The sequence below is a fragment of the Parus major genome, chromosome Z (genome assembly GCF_001522545.3).
Source record: "Parus major isolate Abel chromosome Z, Parus_major1.1, whole genome shotgun sequence".
In the NCBI taxonomy this organism is placed as follows: domain Eukaryota; kingdom Metazoa; phylum Chordata; class Aves; order Passeriformes; family Paridae; genus Parus; species Parus major.
Window position 1 is genome coordinate 8591227 of NC_031799.1, and position 21219 is coordinate 8612445.

General features: G+C 43.1%; 1 protein-coding gene across 11 annotated transcripts in view; it reads left to right on the top strand.

Moving 5' to 3' along the window:
- Window positions 1-18949, top strand: part of UNC13B (unc-13 homolog B) — a 207168-nt gene extending 188219 nt beyond the window's left edge. For 5 of the 11 annotated variants that reach the window (XM_015653377.3, XM_015653378.3, XM_015653370.3 and 2 more), the window contains 7 exons: window positions 3510-3566; window positions 7992-8072; window positions 8375-8522; window positions 11856-11912; window positions 14466-14558; window positions 15621-15780; window positions 16969-18949. In XM_015653377.3, coding sequence (XP_015508863.1) covers window positions 3510-3566; window positions 7992-8072; window positions 8375-8522; window positions 11856-11912; window positions 14466-14558; window positions 15621-15780; window positions 16969-17254 — 882 coding nt within the window. In that variant the 3' untranslated portion in view covers window positions 17255-18949. The remainder of the gene's footprint in view (window positions 1-3509; window positions 3567-7991; window positions 8073-8374; window positions 8523-11855; window positions 11913-14465; window positions 14559-15620; window positions 15781-16968) is intronic. The other 6 variants (XM_033520414.1, XM_015653379.3, XM_015653374.3 and 3 more) reach the window with 3 other exon arrangements.
- The last annotated feature ends 2270 nt before the right edge of the window (window positions 18950-21219 follow it).

Sequence of the window (21219 nt, forward strand, 5' to 3'; positions counted from 1 at the left end):
TCCAGAGCTACTCTGTGGTGGAGTAGATTGTGGCTTTAAAAGGTTTTCTGAAACCTTTCTTAACTTCTGTTAGTTTACATGAATCCTCTCCCTTGTGCTAGCTTGGAGCAGAAGAGTTCAAGGCTGCCCCTGTGATGAAGAGAAAAAGCTTTCTTAGCCTTTAATAAAATTATGATGAACTGCATATGTCCCCAGTTCTTTGTACTGACAGGTAATTATTTTCGTCTTTTCATCCCCACTTTTAAGCTTATTTTGTCAATTTTTGTAGTTCAATACACCACAACAACTAAAAATAGTTTTATCTTCATGTGTGCTAACAAAAATTGCCAGATACAATAGAGTTTTTAAAACGAACTTAAATGCTGTTAAACTGTCAGATCTCATTTTTGTTGAACATAGGAATTAAAAAAATATGGGAAATAAATGAGATGAAACTTCCTTTCACTGTTACGTCTCAGAAAAATAAGCATCACATATAATATGGTTTCCAAAAAAGGATTGGAATCAAAAAAACTTGCAGTAGGCTTTTGTTCCCTAACTTTGTCAGCTGAGCAGTAGGACAGTTAAGTTTTAAGGGTTTGAGTCACTTGGAGTATAAATCAATGCACTTCTGCTGGCTTCCAGCAATTAGACTTCACTCAGCTGATGATCCTTCTCTACATGCTTTCACTGAAGGGACAAAAAAGCATCAGATCATTAACAAGGAATTTAAAATCTCTGTTGTGGTCTATAGGTGTGTTTCTTGTTTCTGAGGTGTTTAGGAAAGTACAACTAACATTACAGAAGAGCCAGAAAAAACAGCATAAAGGTCCACCCCCTTTCCAGCTGTGTTTGCTGCAGGGCTAGGCATGATTCATGATAAGGATTTAATTTGTCCTCATATTCTATCCTTGACATTTTAATCAATTCCTTTGTGGGCAGCTTTTCTCAAAGCTACCTGATAATTTAAGTTCAGTTGTTCTCACTCTCTGGCACAACTGGAAAAAGTGCAGTCTGTAGAGCTTTCTGGTACGTTTTCCATGCATAAATAACTTTCCTGAGGAGTATGGCATCTTGTTTACAAGAATGCCATTTGGCAGAGGAAGGAGCTGTCCAAATTTTCATTAGATGCTACCAGCATTGATGACAAACTCAGTGTAACAGCAAAGTAATTTCTCCTTGCAGACGAGTTGGCAGAGATTGTCACTGATTGACGAGGATTTTCTTAGCGTGCAAGAACTGGGAGTTATCTGAACAGCTTTGTTCCATGAAGCATATCCACTCACTGGCTTTTGCTCAGCGTTACTGACCTGCCCTCCTTAGAAGCATGAGGCAGCAAGACTATGTGCCTGGGCTGGTCAATGTTGCTGTTCAAATGTATATTAAAAAAAGTGTCCAGTGAATGCTGAAAATACTGAATTAAGAAAGGTTGATGTTACTGTGTTTTGAGACTATTCCCTTTTTCAAAATTCCAGATATAAAAATGTTTTGGTTTTTGTTTCCTGCTTGGTCAATGGATTCAAAATCTTTAAATTTTAAGACCTGTAAGTCAAAAGAATTTCATGGCAAATTGTACAGAACAGCAGGCACATCTGTTTTTTCACCAGCAGAAGCTGGTGAAACCCTGTATTCTGGTCAGTTATTTCACATGTGAAATCTCTCTGTTGCTGCTGGTGTGCAGTCATGTTCAGCCCTGCTTTCGTGGAAATACATGGAAATGTGTGCTCTTTCAGATTGGAGAGCTGTACTCTTCAACACTACCCATTGGACACTGACAGAAAACAAGCTCTCAGTCTCATTTCAGGAACTTTCCTTTGTAGATTCATTGTGCTTTCCTGCACTTTCCCTTCCACCTCTGCCAAAAGTTGTGAATTTAATCATTTATCAAGGGTTTCTGTTTAGCTACAAAATCAATAATGTTCATTCTGTGTCAGTTTGTATTCAACAAACATAAAAGGCTGAGAAACAGTGACGGTTAGCTGGTGGTTACAAGTAGAGCAAATCAAGAGGTGATCTGTGGTTTCAGTTGTAGAGTCTTTCAGCTTGAAGAAATTTCCAAAGCTGGAAAAACGAAAGAAAAGCCCTCTTCATCTTAAAAATTCAGTCTGGGCTGCTGTTTTAATGGGCAGAGGGTGTCAAGTTGCCCTAGAGCAAGTCTCAAATTTTCCAGTGTTATATCTCTTAGCTGCCTGTTTTTCTTCTGCTACCCTAGGCAACAGATATAGAGACTTTTTGCTGAGGGGAACTTTTAGAGGAGCTGATGTTCATTGTAATCCTTTAAAAAAAAAAAAAAAAAAAAGAAAAAGAAAATCACCAGTGATCTTTGCAGTAGTAGCTAGTTCCCAGGGTCTTCTCTGCAAATCCCTGTGTGCTATAGTTCTTATTCCATAGAGTACTGACCTAAAGGGCAGTGAACAAATACCAGGGAAGGCAGCAAATGAAACCTGAGGGACACTGGCAGGGGCAGTATAATAATTCTGGGTTTACATCTTGCATCATTAGAGTTTGAGGTATTTTGGGGTGGGCATGGTCAAGGTTGTTGTGGTTAAGTGAGAGGGTTAAAGACTGTTAAGATAAGAAAGGATAGTAATGGAGAGGGAAGGAGAATGGGATTTACTGGACACCTTTAGTTCTTGCAACCAGTAGTTCTCATACAGGATGCTCCATCCCTAGGAACATTCAAAGCCAAGTTAGATGGGGCTCTGAGCAATCTGACCTAGTTGAAACATATTTTATGTGCTAACATTTATTTTCCAAATGCCTAAATAACCAGTTGGTATGTAGGTACGTAGTTTTTTTTAAATCAGAAGAGGGTAGGTTTAGGTTAGATAAAAGGAAAACATTTTTTACAGTGAGAGTACTGAAGTGCCTTGAAGCAAGATTTCCTGTCACTGGGGTTCATCTTCCCTTTATGTTTCTTCATTGGTTATACAGCTTCAACAGGTCACAGTAAGGGAATGAGAGCCATTGGCCAAGCTCTAGGACATTTGAAGGTGATTCTGTAGTGTTCACTAAACTTTGGCAATCTCTCACCCCTAAACAGCTGAGGTCTAGTTTTGTTTATGATCTGATCTGTGCTTAGCCAAGCCATGATGACTGGGCCATACCTCTATAGATGGATTCTCATCATCTTCGAGTTGTGTGCTCTTTTGCTGCGGCCAGTCTTTGCAGTCTTCATGTGGATTTAGATGTGAAATCTAAAGGAGTGTTTGGAGATGGCCTTCACCCCAACCCTGTGCAATCCATTTTAAGATTCATCCTGTATAAGTGAGTGGCTGCTGTAAGCAAGGGTGAGCTGGTTAGCACAAGACATTGTGCTCTGAAATAGCTCTTGCTGTGGTATCCACAGAAATGCCAGGTTTGTACTAGGTAATAAATTGGCAAGGAGTCAAGTTGTTCCACCTGGCCTTGGGGTGGATATGTAAAGTTGCTGTGAACTAACTTGACTTGCTTAAAGGGCAAATATGTGAAGCTTGTTTATAATCTTTTTTTCCCCCCCCTCCTTTCTTTTCTAACTTCTGCAACCATAGGGCACACAGTTGATTTTCAGTGCTGCTAAGGAACTGGGACACTTGTCAAAGTTGAAGGTATTGTCCTGCATGGCTTGTGTTAATGTCCCTGTGTGTAAGCATGGAAGTGTGGTAGTGCATAGCATGTCTTGTGCTTCCAGTGGTTTGTTGCTGAATGCAGCTGTAGAGAAATGCCTTTAAATGCCTTAAATGTGCTTAAAAATGCATTCTACTAACATTAGCATAGTGCTTAACATTAAATCTTACTGTGTGTTTAATCATCAAAGTAGTTTTTCTCTTCTGTATACGTGGTGGTAAGTCTGGTACATTGATTTACAATGAAACAAAATAGATTTCTCAATATCTGGCCAGCTCCTCCGTATCCCCATTTATAAAAGGGAGTTCCTAATGGTTGGAAAGACACTTCTGTTAGCTGTGGATGAATTACATGGACTGTTACAAAAATAGCTGTTGCTTATGGAAGAGAGCCTGTGTCTGTAAATTCCTTCTGCGTGGGCTCCTGTCACAGGCAAGCTGGCATTTAGCAAGAAGGCTCTGTTGATGTGTTTTGACAGTGCATGACGTGACAGTGCATGACATGAGCATTATGAAGTGCACACCACCTCATCATAAGCGAATCAAGCACTAATTCAGTGATCACGACAAGAACGGTATGAAAATAGTGACGCCTTAAAGCACTCAGCTTGCACTGTGTGCTGTGGTTGCACTTGTGCTGCACTGGTGTTGTGCAAGAGAAGGAGGTCTAAATCTGAAGTGTCACAGTGCACAGTCTGCTGTGAGAGAGATGGAGCTGGACCTGAATTCTGTGTCAGAGCATGATCAGGGAGATTTTCTCAGTGCCAAGGACTTTCTCCTAAGTGATTATTGCAGTTTCAAAAGGAATTTGTCCCTTCCAGTTTTCTGGTTTTGTCTCACACACTAATGCAACTGTCTTCATAAACCTATGTCCCTTGCCTCAGATACATTTTCCATACATATTTATGTGGCCAGCTCATTTAAGGCAGTGTTTATCAGCAGTTCTAGCAAGTGATCAGGGCATGCAGGTGTGTCCTTAGATGTGCACCTGTTCTCCAGCTACATTTTGAGGCTGGTACATAGCAGTTAATAGTCACCTAGTATAAACCTCCAAGTGTGGCTCCCCAGGGGAATAGCTGTCACTTGTGCTGAGTGATGGCCTCATGCACTCCCACGGGCAGGCTGTCATCCCTGGTGACATGGTGGCTCATGAGGATTGTGTTTCTTTCCCTGCTTCCTGTGCTTGCAATGTTTTGTGTTGCTTCCATGGGAAAAATGGGGAGAAGGAGCTTTGTAGTCAGCCTGGGAGAGTGGCAGCTGAGCCACAGCATCCAAATGTGACTCCTGTTTCCTGAGTTTTCCCTTTCTTTTGCAAAAGCATCAGCAAGGACTCATCATGTTGCAGAAAATAAACCATCTCTGCCATTTCATCCTGGCGTCTGAGGGCAGAGCTCTGAATTTGCTGTTTCTTCCCCTAGGTCACAAGGACAGTCTGTGAGTTCCTGTGGTTTGTGTGTGTCCTTGGACATGGCAACTGAAATTCACTGTTATTTTTTGCTTGTTCCATATTTTCTCATTACTGGAATTTCTAAGCATATACAGGGCGCCTTTTGCCAGGAGTGGTTTGGAAGCTTTGCTGGTTTCCATTTGCACTGGACAGTGAAGGCCATCCCTCAGCAGCAGCCCGTCTTCAGTTCAGTTACTGTAAAGCTTAACTTTGGGTGACTCTGGACTGCATTTTTAGAAATGCATGTAATCATGTAAATCAAGCAAGCCCTGGTATGTGTTCAAACTTTTATTTGCATATAGAACTGCAGGAGTACAGGTACACAGGGTTTTATATGTGGCAAGAGAGTCGTGCTCAAGTGTGAAAGCACCTGAATTTTGGAGGCCATAAGGGAAATGATACTGTGTCCAAAAACTTTCAGTAGAATGGGAGTATTTTAAGAGTCCATGTAAGAATTGTAGATGTTGTATTTTTTTTCCTTTTGTTTTTGCAGGCACATACAAGCTAACAGGGAAGGCATGGTTCTTCAGACCCCCCCTCCTCTGCATTTTTCAGTTCCACTAAAAGCCTGGGAAAACTATGGGATGGATTTTAAGCTTTATTGGTCTTAAATAGAACAGGGAGAACAGAGCCCTAGTGAATCAGATAACTCAGCTGAAAACTGAGACTGACAGACCTGACAAGCACAGGCTCTCGTCCTGATGACAAATCAATTTCACAGTGTATTTTAAAATGCTCAGAAAGCCAACCATAAACCTGGCTTCTTGGTGCCACATATCTGCCTCCCACTTATTATCAAACTCTTTCTGCTCAGTTTGCTTAATAGCCAGCAACTGGAGCAGGGAGCAGCTGCCTCTTCTCCCTTGTGCTGCCCTCAGGATAAACAGCCAGGCTCTGACTGCAGAGTTTCTTCTGAAAATACCTGTGGAGAATACAAGGATGAGTCTGAGAGATCAGGAAAAGTTTGTTGGGTTGTTTGGGGTTGGTTTTTTTTTTACTTCTTCTGCTTGAACTTGCATAATTATTTGATGTAAATACTTGTTTCTTGCTCCTGGGAGGTGGAAGGTAGCACAGTGCACAGTTCTTTATAGGAGCAGTGTGGGATTTGCAGAGGGCAGGTATGCACAGGAATGACAGTCGTGGGCTCTTCTCTGAGTAGGTGCAAATATTACCAGTCCAGTCTCTGGGTTATTTTTACATAATGTGTTGAAGAAAATGACACTGGGAAACTCAGAGAAAGCAGTGATGTGTTGCTGTGCATTGACAGCATGGACATGGGTGGACTGGGTGCTCAGTGGGGCTGAATGAGCTCTGTAGGTGTTTGAGAGAAAAATGCTGACCACCTGGTTTCTGTAGCAGTTGGGGCAATCTGGCAGGAAGGCCTAGAAAGTCATTTTAGCAGATGTGAAAGTAGCTCTGACTTGGGAACACAGCTACCCTGACTAAACTGGCCTCTCCCATGAATGTGGCCTTGGGCTCTGGCTGATTTTTGCACTTAATTTGACTGTCAGACAGAGAAAAGAACACTTTACCCTCTGTGTACTGACATATCTGTGTACTGAAGTGTGAAGCCACATCATCTTCAATTGAATTACCCCAGGCTCACACAGAAGAAGGGGGAGAGCTATTGCTCCCCTCAGGACAGCGTATCACAGCAGAAGGCACACTGCAGCTCACTGAGTACCATGCCCCTGCACACAGTCCCCAGACCAGGGACATCCTGTGGGGGGGAAGATGCACATTGAGGCACATCTCTGCTAGTCAAGAAAGCAAGGTGTGATCTTGTCTGAGAAACTGACAACTTGAGAGGCATCTTCTCTGCAGTCCAAGGCTTCACTGTGTAAAGTTGATAGCCAGATGTCTGTGAGAAGTGTGGCAAATGCCTTGTGGCTGCCCCTAGACTGCAGAGAGCCCTGTCTCCATCAGGCAGAGATGGATTGCAGTGGATAATGAAAACAGCACCAGGCAGTTTGAAGAATCAGCAAGCTGCAAGATAGCCAGCAGGTCTGTCCTGTGAAACACACACATGATGCCACACACTATACGTGCTTTACACAGAAGCAGTTGAGCAGATACGTCTCCTGGAAAGTGTCTAGGAGGCCTGTGACATATTTAAAGTAGGGAAAAAGAGTCTTTGCCTGATTTACATGCATCTTTTTAATGAATATTTTAGAACCCAACTTGAAGTCAACTGGCCTGACCCTCCAGCTGATCAGTTAGAATATGGGTTTGTGCAAAGCTTTGACTTCCTAAAATATGCTGTTTTCCCCTGAGACCTAGACTAAGCATCTGAGAGAAACAGCTTAGTGAAATGCCAGAGGATGGCACATCCTTGTAGTCAGCCAGGAGTCTAACACGAATGTGCTTCCACTGCAGAAAAGGGAATTCTTTCCCAAGTGGTTACTGGCTTTTTGCTGTCAGAGTTGGTGGGTCTTAATGGAAATAATGTCTTCTTTTAGCAAACCTATTTTCTTTAATTTTTTCTTCTTTTCCAAAAATGACAGAATGAATTAGTGACCTCTGTAGTTGGAAAAGTTAAAAAAATCCACAAATGACAGACATATAACAACTTTGACTAATGCCTAGTTCTCAGAATTCCTTGATTTAGGTGGTATCTGGGGAGTTTTGTTGTGACTTTTCTAGAATGATGGTGGCAGGCAGGCTCCTGTTTAGGTTTTCTTGAGACACAAACTGTGATTTTAAATTGTCACTTACCTTTGTCCAGTTCTTTCCTTATTTACGTCTTCTGTGCCTGCAAGAAAGAGAGAAAATTCCTTTATTTCCAAGTTAAGCTGTAATAAACAACTCTGAGAGACTCCATTAAACATTCCTTGAACAGCTGAATTAATGCTGCCACCACATAGATACAGCATGAATCTGGAGAAAGTGGTGATACTGGGCACTCCTTTTCCTTTAGCCTGTGATAGCACACTCATGTCAAATACAATGGTTGTTTGCAGGATCATATGGTGAGAGAAGAAACCAGGAGCCTCACTCCAAAGCAATGTGCTGTTCTGGATCTGGCACTGGATACAATCAAAGTAAGTGATTCCATTTCTGTCCCTGCTGTCACAGTGATAAAGGCTCTGAGTGAATACTGCCATGTTTGTGTACACCTGAAGAGGTTCAGGGGACTGGCTGCTGGGAGTCAGCATATTCATATTTAAGTGCTTTGGAAGAGGAATGCCATAAGCAGTTGGTACCAGCTGGTCTAAGAGCTGGGTTTCCAGTACAGAAGCTGTTCTGTGATTTTTTCCAGCTGTTTCCTATCCATACACACAGCTGCACGTACATGTTGGTTGCTGGTTTCAATTCTGCTCAGTACCTTTCCTGTTTCTCTTAGCAATATTTCCATGCTGGTGGGAATGGTCTGAAAAAAACCTTCTTGGAGAAGAGTCCAGACCTACAGTCACTTCGATATGCTCTCTCCCTCTACACTCAGACCACGGACACTCTCATCAAAACATTTGTCCAGTCTCAGACTGCTCAGGGTAAGACTCTTTTGTGTTGGCAGAGTTCAATGGAGCTCTTGGTTCTGTTCATAATTTCTCTCCCTTGTACTGCCAGTTTGTAGATGCTGTTGGCAGTAACATTTCTGAAAGTGTGACAGTTTGGAGCTTTTGAAACTGGGAAAGAGGGAAAGGGGGTTATTTGCCACTCCATGACTACATTTGGAGAGAGCAGAAATATGTGAAACATAAGGCCTGGGGTGTTTGTGGTCTTTTTTTTCTCTGCAATCCTCACTTAACAGTCACGTTTCATGAATTAATGTGGGTGGGTGGCTTAAGCGAAATTTGAAGTTACTGTACTGAGGCTTGCACGGTGGTGTGAGGCAGCATTTCAGCAAGACATCCCTGCAGAAACCAGTCAGTTTGTCACAGGCCTGTGTCACAGGCCAGCTGCTGGCACAGCCTGTGTGGCCCTGACTAAGGCTGACAGCAGTGTGATGAGTCACGGAGCTACAGGCTGCCTGTAAAGGGAGAAGTCTCACAGGAGAGCAACAAATGCACTGTTTTGTCTGTAGCCAGTACAGGGTATGTGGGAGCTAGATGATTACAGATCATCACAACATATTAATAAGCTGCTGGGATGGGTCACCAAACTGTTTGGTGACTCTCTGAGAAGCCTTATGGCTTAGTGGTGCTGTTTCATTGAATTTGGACGGGTAAACAGTTAATTTCATTGCTTTCATGTGAACATCTCCATGTGATTGTACAGAATAATTTGGTCTGTAGTCAAGAACCTTCACTGGCTGACTGTGAATGTCACTATTCTCAGTTAGAGGAGACAGATGCTACTAAGGGTCGGGTCTAAACAAAAACTGGTAATTTTGTGTTTTCAGGCTGTTTGATTAAAAGCCTTGCATTAAGCTACTTCATCCCAGCAGCAAAGTCATACAACTCCATGGCACGTCTTTTTGCATGGGGTCCTTTTTCTTTCAATCCTTCCAAGCCTGAGAGAGCTGACAACCCCCAGACTATGCCAGCATGTCATCACACTGAGCCCAGGATCAAGGGGGAAGCACTCCCTAGCTCACATACTTTCCCTTCTATGCAAATGAGGCTGCTTGATACTGGCATTCCCCTAGCAGTATAGAGTTCAGAGATTTTGTGAGCAAATCAGGGCTTGTTTCTAAAGAGGAAAGTTTGATTTTTTTTGGTGGGTTTTATCATCAGAAGAGGATACTCAGAGGGGACCTGAAACTACCTGAAAGGAGGCTGTGAGGGTTAAGTTGGTATTTATTGCCATGTCTCAAGAGAAAGGATGAGAGGAAATGGCCTGAAGTTGTTCCAGGGGAGGTTCGGGTTAGATACTAGAATTTATTTTTTCATTGAAAAGGTGGCTAGACATTTGAATAAGTTGCCCAGGGAGGTGGTGAAGAGGTCTACAATCTCTAGAATCTCTAGAAGTGTTCAAGACATGTCTGAGTATGGCATTTGGGGACATAGTTTAGGGTTGATTTTGGTGGTGCTGGATTAACAGCTCAACTAGATGACTTTGCAGGTCTCTTCCAGGCACAATGGCTCTGTGATTCTATGATCTCTGCTTATAGCAGCACAGTGTAGTCTTCATCATGTTGAAACATACTGCATTAAAACACTGAAATTAAATAAAATATCCTTACCTTTGGGAGAATGGTCCTGTAGCTGTGTCCCAGCAGAGCAACGATGACATCCAGTGGCCAGACAGGTCAAAGACTACTACATCCACTCCAGGAACCTGGCTGTTGCCATCACTTACACAATCCACATTTTGATGGTGAACTTGAGTGCACACTTGAGGGCTTGCAATCTGTGCTTTCCTGTGCACATATTTCCCATTATATATTCAAACTATGAATTAATTGAAGCAATTTTTTAATGTGGATACTGTTAAATTTTCATGCTGAGCTAAGGTAAAAAAGTGCAGTAGTCCATACTACAGTTAGGAGTACTTGAAATTAGAGAAAGAAAAGTGCTCCATTGAAGTCACAAAAGTGACAAATTCGAAATTGATATGAGAAAGTAGCTTCATGCAATGCATTATTTGACTGTTAAACCTCACCGGGGGCAAGTATTTGGCAGCAACACAAAGATAATGGGGAGATTATCATTACTGCTCAGAAGCAGGAATATACAGGGTTGGCACAGAAATGGGTGCATGGGTATTTATGTATTTTTTAAGAAGCTTAGAAAGAATGAAGCTCTGGCTTCAGGGCATCATATGCACATGTTACAAGATCGTCAATTAAATCTCAAAGCTGACTGATGACATTTCTTTGTGACTTACTCTAAGGAACTGTAGGGAACAAGTGCTGGGCATCCTAGGCCACTGGTCCAAATCATTATCTTATACGTTAATAGGCTTGAGAACTTTGGACCCTGTGTGGGGAATAAAGATTTGAGCTATGCCACCTAATATCTACAGAATCAGTGCTGGGATATCTCTGAGAAAGGCATGACTCTGATCTCTTCTCTGTGCTGACCAGTGACAGGACTTGAGGCAACAGCCTGAAGTTGTGTCAGGAGAGGTTTAGGTTTTATCAGAGGTTTTATCAGGAAAAGGTTCTTCACCCAGAGGGTGGTTGGGCACTGCAACAGTCTCCTCAGGTAAGTGGTCACAGCACCAAGCCTGAGTTCAGTAAATGTTTGGACAATGCTCTCAGGTAGAAGTTGTGACTCTTAGGATGATCCTGTGCAGGGTGAGGAGCTGGACTCAATGACTCTTGTGGGTCACTTCCAACTCTGCATATTCTGTGATTCCCTCCCAGGTCTGGGGCTAAAGAAGGACTTTACTTGCTTACCCTTGTCATTAACCACAGCTGGGTCTGGAGAGCTGCACACGGGTTGGAGGGACAGAAGGGACTGCACCACTATTTACAGCTGATACCTGCTTACTGGAGCTGTGTGACTGAGGGTTCCCTTTGCATAAGTGTCACAAGCTCATGGGATGACATGGCTCCATGCAGTATGATTTAAATGCTGTTTGATTCTCTTACTTCTCTGCTCAGTGGTTGCACCTTCCAGTTTGTGAGGTAGCTATTGCTTTCCTTTTATTACTGACTAGGCTTCTATGGTACTGTGCTGCTCAATGTTGGCTCTGCATATTTGGATCAGAGCTCTAGTTTTTCTAGCACAAATTCTGTTCTCTTTTAACCCAGACTATGCCTTACTTTCAGACAGCCTTTCTCTCCAAATCCTGGAGCGGAAGATCTAGGAGAATATTTTGTCTGTTAAGAGCTAGTATATTTGCCTTGTGTTTAAGTGACATTGCTAATTGTGTTGTAATTCATACTCTCTCTCTTTATCCTGCTTGCTTTCTTGCCTTTTGAATTCATGTCTCAGTGCATGATGGGAAAGGTATAAGGTTTACCGCTAATGAGGACATTCTTCCTGATAAGGGTATGTTCAAGATGAATGTTGTTACCATAACAACATTACCCAACTGCCTTGCTTTTGAAGTCATCTTGCCCATGCTCAGAAACCTTTTCCAGAGTCCTGTTCCTTGTAGTTTCCTTGTAGAAGTGAGCTTCCACTGAATGCTTGCATCCCACAGACTGAGCCACAGGTTGTGTTGTTTAGAAGTCTGTACCTTGCCTGAGAGCCTGTTCCCAAGCTTGAGATTTATTCATGGGATGTGAAAGCTGTCCTGAAAATCACCTGGTGTTTGGGCAGTGCTGCAGACTTGTTTTGCTACCCTTTACCGTGGGGTGTGTGTTTTCAAGTCCTGGGCTTGCATGCATGTGGTCTGCTGAGAAGGGCTACTGTAATACATGGGAATGTTGGATATGCACTCAAGGTCATGGCCAAGCTTGAACCATCTGGCTTGAAGGGTTATCTGTTGAAGGTATCTAAAGGTCTGGATGCCCAAGAGACCCCTAAATATTAAGTCTTGCTGTGTTTCATCTTTTAATTTATTTTTTGCTGTCCAAAGTCTTTTTATTATCTCAGGTGAAACACATATATAACCCATTGCACGAGCTCAGTTCTGTAGTTTCACCCTTCAGCATTGCAATACCAATGAGACTTTCATGTCAAGAACTAAATCTGCTTGTCACTAAATGTACAAGTATGTGTATGCACACAGCTGTACATGCTCAGAAAATTTTTTGTTGGCCATCTTCAAAGTAGTTTTTTGTCTCTGAAAAATTCAGTTCATAGAACAAGATTTTTATATGAAAAGACAAGAATAAAGGTAGGGAAAAGAAACTGTAATATGAGTTTTGTCTTCTTCAAAGATAATGGGATGATTCTGCTCTCATTCTTCTGAGGCATCAGCTTTTCTTTTATAACCTACTAAACCTACAGTAAAGATCAATAAAGGCCTGAATGTTTGGTGGTTGTTGTGGATGTGGCCATTACATACTGTTGGTAATTCTGCCTGTTCCTGTGGAAAATTACAACGGTGTGACAAACCCACACCATCAGATGGATCAGGTCAATAATTAAGCCTACCAGTTTTAAAGCTCTGTGCTCATATACAGGGGAAAAAAAAAAAAAAAAAAAAAAGCAGTATTGCCCATCTAATCGGGGAGGAAACAGTACATTCAATACCATATTTGTTGCAGCCTAAAGATTGTTTAATGTACTCAGGTGAAGAATGAGATCCTTACCCTGAGGTAATGATTTGAGGTTCTATTTTAGTTTGTCGGATACTTCTGCTGGTATATTAATGTGACTTTCACAGCCTACAGTTAGTTCTGTGGCATGTAATTTTCCTCAGAGAATTGCACAGGTTGGCATTTAACCTCTTGGTTTTTAAATTAGTGTTTTTGCTGCCTGCAGACCATTCTTGTGAAAGTTGACAAGTTAGATCAGTCTCATCAAAATGCTTGTGTAATGATATCCTTCAATCTCCTTATCTAGAATTTCAAACAGACCAGTTTTTCACTTAGTAATGTATCTTAACCTCAAATTTGACAAAATAACTGCTATTTATAGGAATTCAATTACCCTCTAGGTATCTCAATTACAACAGCATTGCTAATTGTCAAACTGAGGTCAGGCAGTTATCAAAGAGAAAGTCAAATCAATCTCACTCTCTTATCGAAACTTGATTTTCATTTTGCAAAGTAGTCGTTTTCTGTAATTTACATGACATCTTAATTTTATTACCCAGAAAAATGTCATTTCCACATATTACATGATGATGATAATTATGATTAAAAGTTGAAAAGTTGAAAAAAATCATAATATATTAATTGTAAGGTTCATGAGATCTCCCTCTTTTACGAGCATGGTATCTTTTCCTTCTGAAGCTGCACCTTGTTAATTGATAAAGGGAAATAAGAATGCAAATTGTGAATGCTTCTCTCTCATCATTTTTGGTGCACAACAAAAATGGGATTGTCATCATCCTCCAAAGGGAACCAGATAAACAGTCAGGATGACAACTTTTAGGTGATGTACAACATGCAGAAAGGTTCTTGGAGGGTGAGACTGCACTGTGGCTCTGTGCATATCACTAATACCTATATATATATATATATATATATTTTTTTTTTTTCCCTACATTTCCTCTGTTGTGTGATGTCCTCTCCTCCTTTTTCGTTTGTTCTTGAGTTTTTTTGTCCTCCCTTCTTCCCTGAGCAGACAGGAATGCCAATGCCCAGCACTGGAATGCCTGCATGTATACACAGTAGCTTGGCAGGAACCTCTAAAAAAATCCTTGCTCCTTGTGAAGGTCTGCTGTTGAGTATTAGACATTTCAAATTCTTCAAAAATCTTCACTGGTGTTCTCAATAGGATGCAATCTTTGGTGGAGTGGAAGAAGTGTTGGTGTTTATGTGTGTTGGGCATGTGAGCCTGATGTTATCTTGCATTGCTGTGACTGAAAATCTGGCTCTGAGAGGTGTGCTGTGAAAACACCACATTGTCTTCCTGAGACCATAAAGACTTGTGCCAAAGACCAGTAATCCGTGTGTGCATGGGGGTGTGTCCATTTTCTTCCAACAGGCTCCGGTGTGGATGATCCTGTGGGAGAAGTGTCCATCCAGATCGACCTGTACACCCACCCAGGAACTGGGGAGCACAAGGTCACGGTGAAAGGTATGGCAAAGCACGTGCTGCTGCTCAGGCTCGCCAGGGCAAATCTCCAGCTGGCAGTCAGGGTATTTCTGTGTTAGCTCATGGGATCTCAGGCCAGAATTGTTTTCTCTGTTTCACATCAGGGACATGCAGAGAAACAGCAAATGAGCTTGTCCAGCCAGGGACATGGCAGTGCACAGCCCAGTTGTTTATTGGCAGCGATGTATGCAAGTAAACAAAAATCAGATGATGGCTCTCACCAGGCGCCACAGTTTAGTCTGTTCTGCAGAGAACAGGGCAGGCTGATCTTGTGAAACTGCTCAGTGTACACCCAGAGATTACAGAGCCAGTGAGAGTTCAGATGCTTCTCTCCCCCATCCTGAAGGCCACCCTGGCTCCTGAACAGTCTCTCTGGAAATAACCAAAGCCGTGATTCATTCCAGGCTTCCTTTTCCTCCATCTCCTTTGCTTGAATACAGCATACTTAACTACTTCAATTTCCTCTGAAGATTTATATGAACAGTTCTTCAGGCCTCTCTTCTTTTACACTGAAGTGCAAAAGCTGATTTTCAGAGCTATTTCCTTTGCTTCAGTCTGTTCCCTGGAGTGACCTGAGATAGAATGAGAATTAAAAGCTAATAGTTGTGGATCCTGGTACCACCTGCAGCTCATGGGTTTTGTTTGTCTTACCTGCAGTCCCACTTTCCTTTTCAACAGAGACTTTAACATTGGCCTCCAAAATGCCCCTTTTTTTTCTTACCCGACACACAATGGTCATATCAGCATGGAATTGTCAGGGCAGCCTGCCCAGAGCAGCAAAAATGGCTTTTCTTGGGCTTATTTCTAGACAATCATGGCAGAAGTTACATACTGTCCCAAACTTTAAACTCCCTTCACAGAACTTAAACTAGATAAAAAAGCATATTCCTGCATTACAAAGTGGTCCTGCCCATGTGTGCTGTGATACTGTGATGTTTTGAGTTAGAAACAAGAAATTGAAAGCAGGGCAGAACTGAAGGACGTCCAGAGCAATGAGTACAAATGAGTATTTGCTGTAAACCAGGTTGTGACTCTCTTTTCCAGTTGTGGCAGCCAACGACCTGAAGTGGCAGACATCTGGCATGTTCCGTCCATTTGTTGAAATCACCATGATTGGGCCCCACCAGAGTGACAAGAAGAGGAAGTTCACAACCAAGTCAAAGAGCAACAACTGGGCTCCAAAGTACAATGAAACCTTTCATTTGTAAGTGTGAAAAATATCCTGAGGATCTGGCATGGCAAATGCAGATGCAGGGGGACAGATAGGGTTTTCCAGAGTCCCCAGACAGCCTGCTCAGAGCCAAGAAGCGTACATGAACCAGTAGCTTGGTACTGTCTCTGGTGTCTGGGCAGAAAAGCTGGATTATGGTAGCTTTTGCTGCAGGTGGGATGCAGAGGTTTGCTCTCTACCAGCAGTGTCCTTTGGCTACCTTCTGAAATGCTCTGTGTGTCCTATGAGCACATTTTACTGTGCTCTGTCATTTTAATGAACTTCGTATTTTTTATTGGAAGAGTTGAGGCTAAAAGTTCATTTTTATTTATTTCTTAATCTTAATGTGTGTTTTTATCCCGATTTGACCTGTGGGACATGCTTTCGGAACTCGTTTCCAAGGATACAGCCCTTGCAACTGATACCAAGTTGCACTGCTAAAATTGCTGTGTTTCTCTGCATCGAGTATTGATCTCTTCTTATTTCATTTTCTTTCATTATTACAAGGATATATTCCTTCTTGGGAGGCTTAACAGAGGGAGCTGCAGGCTTGGGCACTCTCAGCTGTACATATAAAAATGAGATGAGGAGAACTGACCAGCAGAAGGCTGTAAATGTCTCAGGGAGAAGGGAGTGTTCATATAATTGTTCTATTGTCTGAGGAAAGGCAGGCTTCCTCTCAGTGAATAGATTTTGTTCCTTTTATTCTCTTAATTTTAGAAACATCAGAAGGGTTGGGGATTTATTTTTATTAGCTTTCACATTAATGGAAGGTCCTGAATCTTTAACAAAGACTTCATCTAATTAAAATAGTAATTCTGAAATGAAGCCACACTTAGCAGAAGCAGAAATGTTTAAAGTCATGAGTTGAAAATCTATTAGCATGGCTTTAATGTTTCCCCCTCCTCTCATTTCACAGTTTAACACACACACAAATACACACAAGTTGCAAATGCAGCTTGAAAGGGGTTGCTTGTTTTCATTTCTTCAGTAACCAGGTTTTCTTTAGCTGCTATAAATTGGCAAAAATGCCCACATGCTGCAGATTTTACTTCTCTCTTTCTGACCAGGGTTTTCTGTAGAAAGGAGTTTTCTGTGACTTATCAGAACCCTCCAGTCAGGTGCTGGCACCTTTGTTTTTGCAGTCCAGACACTGTAAGTGAACTTGTATGTCTTTTTCAGCATCCTGGGGAATGAAGATGGCCCCGATGCCTATGAGCTCCAAGTCTGTGTGAAGGATTACTGCTTTGCCCGGGAGGACCGGGTTCTGGGGATAGCAGTGATGCAGCTCAGAGACATAGCAGACAAAGGAAGCTGTGCTTGCTGGTGCCCCCTTGGGCGTAGGATTCACATGGATGAGACTGGACTCACAATCCTGAGGATTCTCTCTCAGAGAACCAATGATGAAGTTGCCAAGGAATTTGTGAAGCTGAAATCTGAGTCCCGCTCCACAGAGGAAGGCACCTGAGCTGAGCTGTGTAATGTTCCCTTTCCTCTTCTGCCTTGTGCCAATATGTGCAAGTGTTCAACAATTCTTTTATTAATTGCAAAAGGGTTTTTTTCATGTTGTCTTTGTCAGCTCCGATAGCGCACCTGTGCTGTATAGGAAACAAATCCATCAATCTGATGTGAATTATTTATTTTTTAGTAGCTGGGTAAGACACCGTAGAGAATGAGACAATCTCTTCTTATTTAACATGTAAATTCTGCTTTGTGTATATAAATTATTTTATATTGGAGGCTGGAATTGCTGGGTTTTGTTGATATGCAGCACTGTGATTTTATCCTCTGAATTTGGCAGGCATTAAAAAGGTTCTGCGTAATCACACTACGATGCAAACACAACTGTGTGGAAATTGGGAGGAGATGATTTGGGGGGGTTTGACAAAGCACAGTTATCTCTCATTGAATTCACGTACTGTGGAGCTGCCTGGGGATCTTCTGACACAGATTATGCCAACATGATAAACAGACACCTCAAAGAAGAGGTTGCAGATGGCTCTGAGGATGCACACCGAATGAATGTATGTCCATGGGTGTGCTGCTGTGAGCGCAGGCGAGACCAGGGCCACAAGCCCGGGGTGGGGCCTGAGATCTCGTAGCCAAAAGCTGCAAAGGCAGCGCACCAGGAGCAAGCTGCAGCTGTAATTAGCTGGTGTGTCTCGGAGAATACAAATCCCCACGTGCTGCTGTGAGTCCCTGATGGCCGTGGGGGTGCTGTAAGCTGCTCAGCTCCGTAAGGCACGCTCGGGCTGCCGTGACCGACACGGTCGGGAAGGGATCAGCGTTAGAATTGTAGAGTTAGAGCCATTACAAATCACATGGCTGCTATGTGCTTTTTCCACTTCAATATTCTTTTGTTAGTGTTTGACAGAGGATTGGATAATTTAATATTGCAGGCTTTCTGTAGCATTTTATTACCCTGGAGTAGCTAAGACCATTCCTCACTATGAACCCAGAGATGGTGGCTTGCTTGGGAGAGAGGAACACACCTCCCCTCTGCGAGCCCTCAGTCTGGAGTGCTGGTCAAGGGACAGCACGTCCATTTGCTTCTGATCTTGGAGATGCTGTTGGCCGTGCTGTGGTTGATCCATGCTGATTGTTATTAATCTTATGATACCATTGAAATATTTTTGCACTGTCTTAAAGAAGCATCCTGCTTTTGTTTTCTTAAAAAACAAAACACTGTCCTGAGCAAAGTAGTTGCAGGGAGGTCAGAATTTCTGACTGAAAATTCGTAAGCAGGAAGGTCTGGAGTGGTGATTGCACCTGAGGCATGTTTGTTGGAGGGTTTTTATTGGGGATATTTTTGCTTTTCCAGCTGCCCTTGTGCTCTGGAAAGTGCAGCTGGAACAAGCCAGTCCTTGCCCATAAAGTACTGTAATACTGTCAATAAATTCAAGGACTGCATATTGAATGACTTTTTTTTTTTCCTTTCTATTTTCTCTGACACTTGTGTAGCTGTATGATGTGACTCCTGTATTTCATGGGCCTGCTTGTAGAGTTCTGAGACAGTACATCTGCTTTGTTCTTGTCCATGGTGTGTTATAATAATGCTCTTCAAAACTCCACGCTATTTGTCATGATTTTGAATCACTGTACGTGCCATTGTTATGAGAACTGTTAGTATGGTCTTTAATAAACTCTTTTAGCAGCATTTGGACTTGACTGTTGGACTGTAACTGTGATTGGGTTTCCTAAATCTTGGAGGGCAGAACCACTGCAGCATCTCTGGAAATTATTCAGGTTTAGTATGTAGATTTCTTTAGTGCTTTAGATGCCTAGCAAGGAGTATGAGTCAGACAGTTCCCCCCTCCTCCATGGTGCCTCTGTCTGGGACATCTTTCCCTGAGGTCCTTGGCTTCAGATAATACTCTGAGACATCACGGAAAAGCATAAAAAATAGCTTACTTACTTTTTTTTCTCCTGTCTGGCCTTTAAGTCACATTTCCTTTGTACTCAGGGTAGTCTCCTGAAGGTGCTGAATGGAAAGACTCAGAAAAGGCAGTTGGATACTTCAAGATAACAGATGAAGAAAAATAATTATATACCAAACTTGATTCATAACTTTCAGCCTCTTATGAACATTTATACTCTGTAGATGGTGGTATGCACAAGAGATGAAAGAATAAGCCTTCTTGATGTCAAATAAACTACTCCCCCTCCTCATTTTTTGGGGATTCTGCCAGTTTCCAGCAGACAAGGTCAGATAACTTAGAGACTCATATTTCATGATAACATGGGTCTCTGAATTTCTGTGATCTGAAATGCCATTTTTTCCTTGGTTAGCATATGCTTAGCAACAGAGTCACTTGGGACACAGTCCTGAAGAGCAAAGGAATTGGGGAATTGGATATTCTTCAGGAGGTGAATCATAAGGCACAAAGCAGCAGCTGGAAGAGAGAGCTTGGGCTGGAACTTAGAGAAGAAAGGGAAGTTTCTGACCCTGAAGAAGGGGCAACTTGGGACAATAAGAAGGACTTGTAATTGTGGGATTACTCTGGGAGAACATTGAAAGGGCCAGAGCACAACTAGAACTTAATCTGGCTACTGCCATATAAAACAGTTTCTATAAATACATCAGCCACAAAAGGAGGGCTAAGGACAAGCTCCATCCTATATTGGGTGTGATGGGAAACATAGCTAAAAAGGGTAAGAAAGGCTGAGGTGCTTTATGCCTTCTTTGCCTCAGTGTATAATTGTAACACCAGTTCTCAGGGTACACAGCCCTGGGAGCTGGAAAACAGCAATGGGCAGCAGAATGAAGCCCCATGACCAAAGGGAAATGGTGACCTGCTGCACCACTTGGATGCACACAGGTCTGTGGGCCAGATGGGATCCAGCCAAGGGCACTGAGGGAGCTGGTGGAAGTGCTCACCAGACCTCTTCCCATCATTTACCAGCAGCCTTGGCTCACCAGGGAGGTTCCAGCTGACTGGAGGTTGGCAGAAACAATGTCTTATCTATTAGCAGGGCCAGAAGAAAGATCAAGAGAATTACAGGCCTGGCAGCCTGACCTCAGTTCCATGGAAGGTCATGGAGCAGATCATCGTGAGTGCCATCATGGACACACACAGGAAATCTGGGGACCAGACCCAGGCAGCGTGGGTTTGTGAAAGGCAGGTCCTGCTTGACCCACCTGACCACCTTGTGTGACAAGGTGATCCGTGTACTGGGTGAAGGAAGGGCTGGGAATGTGTCTACTTGGGCTTCAGGAAAGCCTCTGACACCATTTCCCACAGCATCTCCTGGAAAAAACTGGCTGCACTGTTCACTGTGTGAAACCAAGCCCAGGGTGCGGTGGTGAATGGTGCTGCATCTAGTTGGTGTCTGGTCACCAGAGGTGTCCCCCAGAGGTCAGTGTTGGACACAGTCCTGTTTATCTATTGATGATCTGGACAAGGGGAATCGAGAGCAGCCTCAGCCAGTTCACAGATGGCACCAAGCTGGGTGGGAGTGCTGATCCTCTGGAAGGCAGGAAGGCTCTGCAGAGGGATCTGCACAGGCTGGATCCATGGGCTGAGGCCCGTTGTGTGAGGCTCAACCAGGCCAAGTGCTGGGTCCTGCCCTTGGCTCACAAGAGCTCCCTGCAGCTCCAGGCTGGGACAGAGTGGCTGGAAAGCTGCCCAGTGGGAAAGGCCCTGGGGGTGCTGGTCAACAGTGGCTGAACATGAGCCAGTGTGTGCCCAGGTGGCCAGGAATGCCAAGGACATCTTGAATGTATCAGCAATGATGGGGCCAGCAGGATCAGGGCAGTGACTGTCCTGTGCTGGGCACTGGTGAAGCTACACCTCAGCTACACTGAATCCTGTGTCCAGTTTTGGGCTACTGGGGTGCTTGAGTGAGTCTAGAGAAGGGCAAGAAGCTGGGGAAGGGTCTGGAGCATAAGCTGCTCCAGGTGAGGAGCAGCTGAGGGAGCTGGGGGTGTTTAGG